The 10278-nt window shown below is 42.2% G+C and overlaps 2 protein-coding genes across 10 annotated transcripts in view; one reads left to right on the top strand and one right to left on the bottom strand.

The window, feature by feature from the left end:
- Positions 1-2370: 2370 nt before the first annotated feature.
- BAG5 (BAG cochaperone 5) lies at positions 2371-8657 on the bottom strand. Of its 5 annotated transcripts, none has more exons than XM_039537264.1 (2): positions 8519-8657; positions 2371-4256 (listed from the first exon to the last, which is right to left on the bottom strand). In XM_039537264.1, the coding sequence occupies exon 2, from the start codon at positions 4231-4233 to the stop codon at positions 2881-2883; it is 1353 nt and encodes a 450-aa protein (XP_039393198.1). In that variant the 5' UTR covers positions 4234-4256; positions 8519-8657; the 3' UTR covers positions 2371-2880. The 5 variants fall into 5 exon arrangements, with proteins under 5 accessions (XP_039393198.1, XP_039393196.1, XP_039393197.1 ...); XM_039537262.1 differs by having other exon boundaries at positions 2371-4261; positions 8519-8648; XM_039537263.1 differs by lacking the exon at positions 8519-8657 and adding an exon at positions 8443-8459 and having other exon boundaries at positions 2371-4261.
- The window catches only part of LOC120404527 (kinesin light chain 1), a 115919-nt gene continuing 113662 nt past the window's right edge, over positions 8022-10278 (top strand). Inside the window, exon 1 of one of the 5 annotated variants that reach the window (XM_039537253.1) lies at positions 8022-8153. In XM_039537253.1, the coding sequence (XP_039393187.1) occupies positions 8034-8153 (120 nt within the window). In that variant the 5' untranslated portion in view covers positions 8022-8033. Of the gene's footprint in view, positions 8154-8659; positions 8940-9108; positions 9205-9529; positions 9659-10278 lie in introns of those variants that run through there. The other 4 variants (XM_039537254.1, XM_039537250.1, XM_039537251.1 and 1 more) reach the window with 4 other exon arrangements.

Below are 10278 nucleotides of genomic sequence, written 5' to 3'. Positions count from 1 at the left end.
AACTTTCTCAAAACATAACAAAAAATACATCCATTCATTTCTTTTGCTAAGATGTAACAGCACAGCACGCACAAAAGCCTTTCCATTCCACTTACTAATAAAATGTAGGCTTTTTGTGAGTTGGTCCTTTTACATCTTGCTGGATAGTTACTTACCAGAAAGCAAGTGTGTTCCCCCATCATCTTGTATACAAAACAAAGAAATTACATCCAGCACAGAAACTGGATTCTGTAAAATCCATGCACCATACTTTTTTTTGGTTTAGCTTATTTAGTTTACTATTCATGCAGAAACTGATTACAAATACTGCACCATATAAGGATTTCCACAAATCTTAAATGCTGCACATTTAACTCATGAGCAGAAGACTGTTAAAAATGCAAAAAGCTAAGATCACACAATATGTTGGAACTGGAATCTATTGAGTTAATCATTTTTCAATCCACCTGATGCTTTTGCCTTTTTAAAGACTCAACCTTTCACAAAAGCTGAGATAAGCAAATCTTAAATAGAAAAAAATATAAAACTATCTTATTCACCTTTACGGAAAAAAAATTAGAAATGCTGAAAGCTTCACATGACCTACAGAGTAATATGAATGCTTTGATTTTTTTTAAACAATGGCTGTACATCTAACCATTGAAGAGACCAGACAGTAACAATTATCATAGTAATTAAACTTAAATATAATAAGCATTATCCAACTGTTGTCATGAAAGTTGCAAATGTATATTAGAAGTTATGACTACAATTTAAGTGCTTAGCAAAATCTGAAATGACCTTTGTAAACATTAGCAAAATAATTCAGATGTTTAACACCATTAATAATCAATTTGTTTTACCCAGTAGAATAAGAAATGCCGAAATAGGCAGGTTAAACTGTAATTCTAAGCAGATGTAATTTGAAAAAAAAAAAGAAAAAAAGGGAAGAGATGGGTACAGGTAAGGCCCCGCATGAATTGAAAAAATAGGGAGAAGCATCCGAAGGATACATCCTCAGTATTGGGCTATTACTTATCAACTATAGTTAATTTAAAAAAAATTCTTTGACAAATAATGTACAAACATGAATAAAAATTCAGTGAATCAAAATAATCATACTTTGAAATTACATAGCTTGTTTCATCCAGATATTTCAAAGCACTTTATAAAGGTAACTATTATTATCCCCTTCTTCCCATCTGAGGTGCTGGCTGTCTCTCCTAAGGTCACTAAGCAAGTCATTGTGTGGGGAGTTGGGAACAGAATCCAAATTTCCTGAGTCCAAGTCCCACTCTCAAACATCTAGTCACAGCTGATCCCTAATATATCACTTTATTTAATTTGATACATATTATAGCTGAATTGTAAATAGAAAAATCCAATTGGTAGAGATGACTATAAATGCATCGTGCTGGCATTAGACAAACAGTTCCTGTATCTATCTAAGGTGGTATAACTTTAAGGTGTTGTTAAAAGGCACTTGTCTCACAAAAAATATTTTTTCTCTAATTAGTGTATTTAAAATATAAAATATCTGAAATGATTTACACTTGTTAAAATGTTGCAAATAAATAATCCATTACAAAGTAATAATTTATAAATCTAACATGAAAGGAGCTATATGGGGAAACAGCTATATTTAAACACATTTTTGACCCATTATTCCACTTAGTGCAGCATTCTGTATGATACTTCTACAGCAGCACACTTTTGGTATGATTTATATTGGCTACTAAATTCCTATATCCACAAAGGAAGAGGAACATGCATGTAGAAATAGGATCAGGTTTAACAAGCTGCAGAACTAACTTAACTGCTTGTGAGCTGAAGGAAGAGACATCACACCATAAGCAAGACTTTTCTGAGTCTTATGTTTGAGATCACATATGATCAGTATGAAATGTGACACAAATTATGAACAATTTTGTTACTAACTATATTTACAAGGTTAAATCAGGAGTACGCACTGACTTAAGTCATTTTAAAGTGATTTCCATTCTCACAGGTTGCTGAGAAGACCCATCAAATCTAGATCCAATAACTGAGTTAAAATACATCTAAATGGCAACTAAAGATAATCCAGTGCAGTTTTCAGGGATTTATGGATGGCAGTTAAAAAACAAACAAACAAAAAAAAAACACAACTCATTTATCTAATCTATGTATACTATAGTTTTCCTGTCTTTCAAGTCTCATAGCTATCTTCTAATAAGATGGCAGCCTGCATTTGAGGGACTCTTTCCTAGATGTCCTGTACAACAAGAAAATGGATACAACCAGTCATTATGTATGTAAATGTTAATTTCCAACATGTATTATAACACAGCTACATTGTAAAACCAAAAACACAGTAAGGTGAAATGGATGGAACCAAATCAAACACAGAAATGAATAGCCAACTTTTTTTGTATTTAATTTTTTGATTAGAACAACACATTAGAAGTATGTCCATGCCGCTGTAAAGTTGATGGATCTAACCTTGCATCTGGCCAATAATCTTAAATTCCCAGTCTTCTTTAAATAGTTTTTCCAGTACTGTATTTTAAGGAAATTCCTGCATCTTTGAGAAATGTGCATTCTCTGACTTTTGCATTAGGTTTCTTTAAAAAACAGTTTGACCAAATATTAGACTCTGATACTTATGCAATTCCTCAAGAAAGCCGTATCTCCCACATAACATGGTGACCAAAACTGAAAAAATGGTGTACTGACAATTGCCATGGCAAGTGGGTGAAAGTGTGGGATAGCTGCCATATAGTCAAGCCAACTATTTACACCATCTCCATAACCCGAGCGAATATAAGAACACAACTTTTAATCATGTGCAGCTCATGGGAACTATCAGTCTACATAAAGTGCAAAAAAGAAAGCAATATCTATCATGAGGCCACTGCTTTTCTAGTACTCCCACTCATCTGTTTTCATGTCTAGATAGTAAAGAATATTCTGTGCAAGCTTTACTGCCTGCTTTCTGGCAACTTTAGATCGTTCATCCCCTTGTGGATCAACAGCATCAAGTGTCAGAAGTTGCTTAGTGAGGAGCTCTTCTAGTCTCATGTAGTTCTTATCAGTTCTGTTTCCATCAAAAGAAAGCACTTCCCTCTGAATCTGAGACAAGTGTCCAAGAACACTCCAGACTGCCTTATGAGACTGGTGTTCCACATCAGTTTGTTCACCGTACATTTGTCTTTTTTCAAGTGCTTCCTTTAAATCAATATATGTTATAAGAGTTTGCACTTCTATTACTGCTCTTCTCCTGGCTTCTCTGATACACGGGTTCTTTCCTGGACTCACTTCATCCAAGTGGGCAATTAAACCTTGCAGTTCTGCCTTGCATCCCAAGTACAAATCAGAAGCATTTTCTGCTCTGAAAAGTAAAGAATGAACTTCTTTCATTTTTTTGCGGATCTCTTCTATTTTTAGAATGGATTGATTTTGTGCCAAGTCATAAGCATGAGCAGAGTCTGCTTCCTCTTCCAAATCTAGATATTGCTGTAATTTATTGATCTCTTCCACCACTTCCTTTCTGTAATTTCTTATTTCTGTGTGACCACAAACATCCAAAGCATCCAAATCAGCAATCAGACCTGTAAGCACACAGGATAAATGCCTGCAAGTCTCATTATTATTTACTCCCATTAAGACTGCAATAAGAGTTCCCCTAGCCTTGTTCACATCACACATAACTGAGTTAATTTTTGAGACTGAAGGATGTGCATCACTGGAGAGTGGCAGGGAAGGTTGCTGCTTTATACAGCTTTCTATAATCTCTTGAACTGCGCACACTTTTGTCAGAGTGCGATATCTTGCTTTCCGTAACGAGATTTTTCCTCCAGTTTTCACTTGAGTAAGTCTCAATACAATATCCTGAATACCCTCTTCAAATTCATCAGTTATACAGCTGCCACCTTTATAAAAAGGTGTGATCTCACGTTCTACCAATGATTGAGCTTCTTTATATATGGCCTCTATTTCCAGTCTGTGTGGATGGTTTGCATTCTGCTCCAATTCCTTGAGTAGTCTCTCTGTTTCCTGGGCTGCTCGTTTTCTCGCCTGCTGAATGTCCCCTTTTCCTTCAGTATCTACAGAATCTATTTCAAAAAGCTGTTTAGTCAGAGTCCTCTCCAGTTTCTTGTAATCCCTGTCAGTAGACAGGCCACTGAAAACCACCACCTGCTGTTCAATCTCTCTGACTTCTTTCTGTATTTCTTGCAGCCTTTTGATGGAAGGGTGTTGGTTACCCATATCCATTATCTTTTATCCTCCAGTTCCAACTGAACTACAAATAAGGCAAGAATAAGAACTATGACTGACAAAATTATATCAGACACTGACTGACATTTCATGCTACCGTTAACAACTTTTATAAGGCCTCAAGTCATTTTAAAATATTTAATAAACTAATTTGAGCTAAAAAGCTACAGAGACTTTTACTGGTATAAGTTTAAAAAAAAAAAAAAAGTTAAGTGAACCACTTAACTTCAAAAAATACAATATTTCCCTGTTCTTTTGTGCATATACCTCTAATGCTGTCTGCAAGCTTCTTGCTATTAAATGATATGCATTAGGGCTGTCAAGCAATTAAAAAAAAATCGTAATTAATAGCACAATTAAAAAAATTAATTGCACTGTTAAATAATAGAATCCCATTTATTTAAATTTTTCCATGTTTTCTACAATTTCAAATATACTGATTTCAATTATAGCAGAATACAAATTGTACAGTCCTCACTTTATATTTTTTATTACAAATATTTGCACTGTAAAAAACAAAAGAAACGGTATTTTTCAATTCACCTAATACAAGTACTGTAGTGCAATCTCTTTATCATGAAAGTTGAACTTACAAATGTAGAATTATGTACAAAAAAAACCCTGCATTCAAAAACAAAATATAAAACGTTAGAGCCTACAAGTCCTCTCAGTCCTATTTCTTGTTCAGCCAATCACTCAGAGAAACAAGTTTGTTTACATTTGCAGGAGATAATGCTGCCCGCTTCTTGTTCACAGTTTCACCTGAAAGTGAGAACAGGTGTTCGCATGGTGCTGTTGTAGCTGAGGGTCGCAAGATATTTACATGCCAGATGCGCTAAAGATTCATATTTCTCTTCATGCTTCAACCATCATTCCAGAGAACGTGTCCATGCCGATGATGGGTTCTGCTCGATAACAATCCAAAACAGTGCGGATCGACACGTGTTCATTTTCATCATCTGAGTCAGATGCCACCAGCAGAAGGTTGATTTTCTTTTTTGGTGGTTTGGGTTCTGTAGTTTCTGCATCAGAGTGTTGCTCTTTTTAGACTTCTGAAAGCATGTTCCACATCTCATCCCTCTCAGATTTTGAAAGGCACTTCAGATTCTTAAATCTTGGGTCAAGTGCTGTAGCTATCTTTAGAAATCTCACATTGGTACCTTCTTTGCGTTTTGCCAAATCTGCAGTGAAAGTGTTCTTAAGATAAACACATGTGCTGAGTCATCATCTGAGACTACTATAACATGAAATATATGGCAGAATGCAGGTAAAATAGAGCCGGAGACATACAATTCTCTCCCAAGGAGTTCAATCACAAATGTAATTAAGGCATTCTTCTTTAACAAGCGTCATCAGCATGGAGGCATGTCCTCTGGAATGGTGGCCAAAGCACGAAGGGGCATCCAAATGTTTAGCATATCTGGCACGTAAATGCCTTGCAATGCCAGCTACAACGAACGCCTATTCTCACTTTCTGGTGACATTGTAAATAAGAAGTGGGCAGCATTATCTTCCGTAAATGTAAACAAACTAGTTTGTCTTGGCAGTTGGCTGAATGAGAAGTAGGACTGAGTGAACTTGTAGACTCTAAAGTTTTGAATTGTTTTGTTTTTGAGTGCAGTTCAGAGGTGAAAGTAAGCCGGTACGGGCCACTACAGCGTACCAGTAAAAAAAGTGGCTGCCAGTACAGGCCGCTACACAACTGACATTAAAGCACTGCCAGGGAGCGCTTTAAGCAGCGTACCAGCAGCGCCACTGATAGGGGGCCACTGGGGCCTGGTGATTTAAAAGGGCCTGGGGCTCACGGCAGCCAGAGCCAGTGGCCGGACCCTTTAAATCGCTGCTGGAACCCTGGACGGCGTGGACCAGGCAGCACTGGCTGGGGGAATCTGGCCCCATCCCTGCCCCTTCTGCCTGAGGCCCCTCCCCTTCTGGGGGCCCAGAGCCATCCCCCCCAACCTTGCCTAGGACCCCGTCCACCACCGATAAGTCCTTTAAGTTACTTTCACCCCATGCAGTTATGTAACAAAAAAAATACATCTACATTTGTAAGTTGCACTTTCATAATAAAGAAATTGCACTAGAGTACTTGTATGAGGTGAATTGAAAAATGCAATTTCTTTTATCATTTTAACAGTGCAAATATTTGTAATAAAAATAATATAAAGTAAGCAGTGTACACTTTGTATTCTGTGTTGTAAATGAAATCAGTAAATTTAAAAATGTAGAAAACATCCAAAAATATTTAATAATTTTCAATTGGTATGCTATTGTTTAACACTGAGACTAAAATGTGATTAATTTGTGAGTTAATTGCATGAGTTAAATGTGATTAATCACCAGCCCTAATATGCACTTTTGAATTTACACTGCTAGAAGTCTTTGTTCACTCTCTCACCTATAACGATTAAAAACAATGCAGAACAAATTGGTTACTTCAGTAATGAAGAAAATCAATGAGGCAATTTCCAATCCTTAATTTTTTAGTACAATATACACACACACACCCCCCCCACCTCGTAAATAAATATACCCTTCCCACTCACTTGCATTACTCAGAATAGGGATTATAGACAACCAACATTGTCAACCTTTTACCCACATCTATCTATCCCCAGCAACCCTCACAGCCTCCTCCACCATCCAGTGCCCTTAATGTGCACCCATCTACCCCTGACAATCTACACCTGTTTCTACACACCCATAGCCCTTCACCTGCATCCACCTCATCCAACGCCCCTCCCCTGTGCCCATCTAGCCCTGGCACCCCTCTCCTGCCTCATTCAGTATCCTTAAGAACATAAGAAAGGCCGTACCGGGTCAGACCAAAGGTCCATCTAGCCCAGTATCTGTCTACCGACAGTGGCCAATGCCAGGTGCCCTGAGGGAGTGAACCTAACAGGCAATGATCAAGTGATCTCTCTCCTGCCATCCATCTCCATCCTCTGACGAACAGAGGCTAGGGACACCATTCTTACCCATCCTGGCTAATAGCCATTTATGGACTTAGCCACCATGAATTTATCCAGTCCCCTTTTAAACATTGTTATAGTCCTAGCCTTCACAACCTCCTCAGGTAAGGAGTTCCACAAGTTGACTGTGCGCTGCGTGAAGAAGAACTTCCTTTTATTTGTTTTAAACCTGCTGCCTATTAATTTCATTTGGTGACCCCTAGTTCTTGTATTATGGGAATAAGTAAATAACTTTTCCTTATCCACTTTCTCAACATCACTCATGATTTTATATACCTCTATCATGTCCCCCCTTAGTCTCCTCTTTTCCAAACTGAAGAGTCCTAGCCTCTTTAATCTTTCCTCATATGGGACCCTCTCTAAACCCCTAATCATTTTAGTTGCTCTTTTCTGAACCTTTTCTAGTGCTAGAATATCTTTTTTGAGGTGAGGAGACCACATCTGTACACAGTATTCGAGATGTGGGCGTACCATGGATTTATATAAGGGCAATAATATATTCTCAGTCTTATTCTCTATCCCCTTTTTAATTATTCCTAACATCCTGTTTGCTTTTTTGACCGCCTCTGCACACTGCGTGGACATCTTCAGAGAACTATCCACGATAACTCCAAGATCTTTTTCCTGATCTTTTCCCCCCCACACCTCCCGGCAGCCCTTCACTAATCACTTTCACTCTTCACCTTTCCTCACTCGAGGTCCCCCTCCCCCGCCCTTCCAGCACCACCTGTCCTCAAGCAGCATCCATAACCATCCCCAGCACCGCGGCCCCTGCATAAAATGGGAGGGGGAGAGTGAGATGGCCCCTAGTCCCCACAGACTGGGATGACCACATGGCGCCTACCCCAGCCAGCAGCCTTGGGGGAAGACAGTCCCCTGGAGCCCGGACTCGCTACATCCCTGCAGGAGGGGCCGGGATCCGCCAGGCCACCCCGCCGCCGACAGGTGGTGACTTCACAATGGGGGCGTCCCCGGGGAACGGAGAGCGAGCGCCGGGGCCCAGAGCCGGCTCCCCCTTAGCGGGGGCGGCAGCGAGCGATAACCCGGCCCCGGGGCCACAGGTGGCTGAGAGCCCCCGCCTCTCCCTCTCCTCAGTGCCCCCGGCAGCCCGGACCCCTTTCCTCCCCCCCGCCTCAGGCAGCCCGACCCCTCCCCCCGCCTCAGGCAGCCCGACCCCTCCCCCCGCCTCAGGCAGCCCCTGCTCTGCTCTTCCCCTCGACGTCCGCCCCCTCACCCGGCTCAGCAGACGCTGTTCTCCCGCGCACAGAACATGGGCCGGTCAGAGTCCCCCCTCCCCGCCGGCCTCTCACCTGTGGGCCGCCGGCGGCTGTCAGCCTCCCGCAGGCCAAACAGCGGCTAACCCGAGGTCCCCCGTCCCCGCCCTCACTCGGCGGGGGCGCACGGAGAAGGGAGCGAAGGGCAGCCGGAGCTGCGCAGCCGAGAAACCGATCGAGACGCTCTATCCCCGGTTACCGCCGCCCAGAGGCCGGAGCTGCGCCGCCTGCCGCACCGCAGGGAGAAGTTTTGGGCGGCCTTCTCCTTGCGACATGGCCGTAAAGCTGCCGCGAGAGGGGCGGGTGAGGCGCGATGGCAGCGGTGGCGGCAGCATCAACGCTTAGAGCGGGCCTGCGCGCGAGGCGCCTGTGCTCTGGGACGCGCCGCTGCTTCTCCCGAGCCGGTGGCGGCGCGAGGCTCCTGGCCGCTGAGAGGGGGCGCGAGCCGGAGAGCTGGGTAAACAGGCAGAGAGGGCGCAGGGTGGCGGGGAAAGTCTCCGCTGGGAGCCCGGCCCGCCCGGGTCTGGCCCCGTGTTTGGAGGGAGGGAGCGCGCGCGAGCCCGCCCCGCCGGGGTTATATGGCTGAGGGGGGGCGTCGGTCCAGTAGGCAGAGCGGGGAGCCGGAACTCTCTAGCTCTCTTCCGGGAGGGTGGGCTCCAGCCCTGCCTCAGGCTCTATGCAGGAAGACCACTGGACCTGCATGGAGCCCCCCATGGTTTTTGGTACAAGATTTGGGGCCCTGCTGGGTGCAGCTGGGCACTTGGTGTCAGGACTCGTGCGCTTTGTTCCTGGGGGCAGTAGGGAATCTGCTGAACTCTCCCAGCTAGAGACTGGGAGCCGGGACTCCTGGGTTCTCCTCCTGGCTCTAGAGTAGCAGCAGTGCTAGTCTGTATCCGCAAAAAGAACAGGACTCAGGAATACTTATGCTGAAATAAGTTTGTTAGTCTCTAGGGTGCTACAAGTAGTCCTGTTCTTCCTGGCTCTGGTGCGGGAATGGGGGTGTGGATTCTGGGGTGATATTTTCCCTAGATTATCATGCGTCCCCGTATTCCCAGGGTTTCTCATGACAGGATTTTACTTGCATTTCCTGTTTAATTGTTTGAAGAAGTTTTGTAAAACCATCAATAGTATTTGGACAGCACTTCTCAAGAAATGAAACATTTTCCAAGGGTCACGGCAAGTCTCATAAAATCTCATTAGCCGCTTTTTAATTGTATGTGGTTCTTGATTAGCAAATAAATGAACATGTTGCTTAGGAAACAGTAAGGTCTGGCAGGAACCCAACCAGCAAGTGATTTGGAATCAGACCCTCTGCTGCTACTGATTGATTTCTTGTATGGCCTTGGCAAACTATGTTGCTCTTCTGTGCCTTGTTTTCTCCAGGGATAATATTTACCTGCTTCTTGGGCTGTTGTGGAGATTAATATTTGGAGATTTTTTTCATAAGAGCTACCTAAATGTCAAGTGTTGTTAATGAAGTGTAATTTGGGGTTAAAAAAAATCTAGCCGGTCTTGAGAAAACTATTACACGTACCTGTTTTATATTTAGGCTGGTTAGAATTCAATTTTTTAAAGATAATTTTGATGGATAATATTGATTGTTTTTAAACATTTTTTCTCTATCTAGTTGTAGAACATTAACTGAGGGGCAGTCTGACAACAATTATGTAATGACAGTAGATGCTGAGATTCAAAAAATTAAACCTTTATTACCATTAAAACACAAATTGTCAACATCAAATGTCAAAATAACAGTCTTCAAATTATGTTAAGGGCTGTTATAAAAAGGGTGGTGC

This window comes from Mauremys reevesii, linkage group 4 (genome assembly GCF_016161935.1).
Source record: "Mauremys reevesii isolate NIE-2019 linkage group 4, ASM1616193v1, whole genome shotgun sequence".
NCBI classification, from domain to species: domain Eukaryota; kingdom Metazoa; phylum Chordata; order Testudines; family Geoemydidae; genus Mauremys; species Mauremys reevesii.
This window is presented reverse-complemented; position numbering and strand designations above follow the sequence as displayed.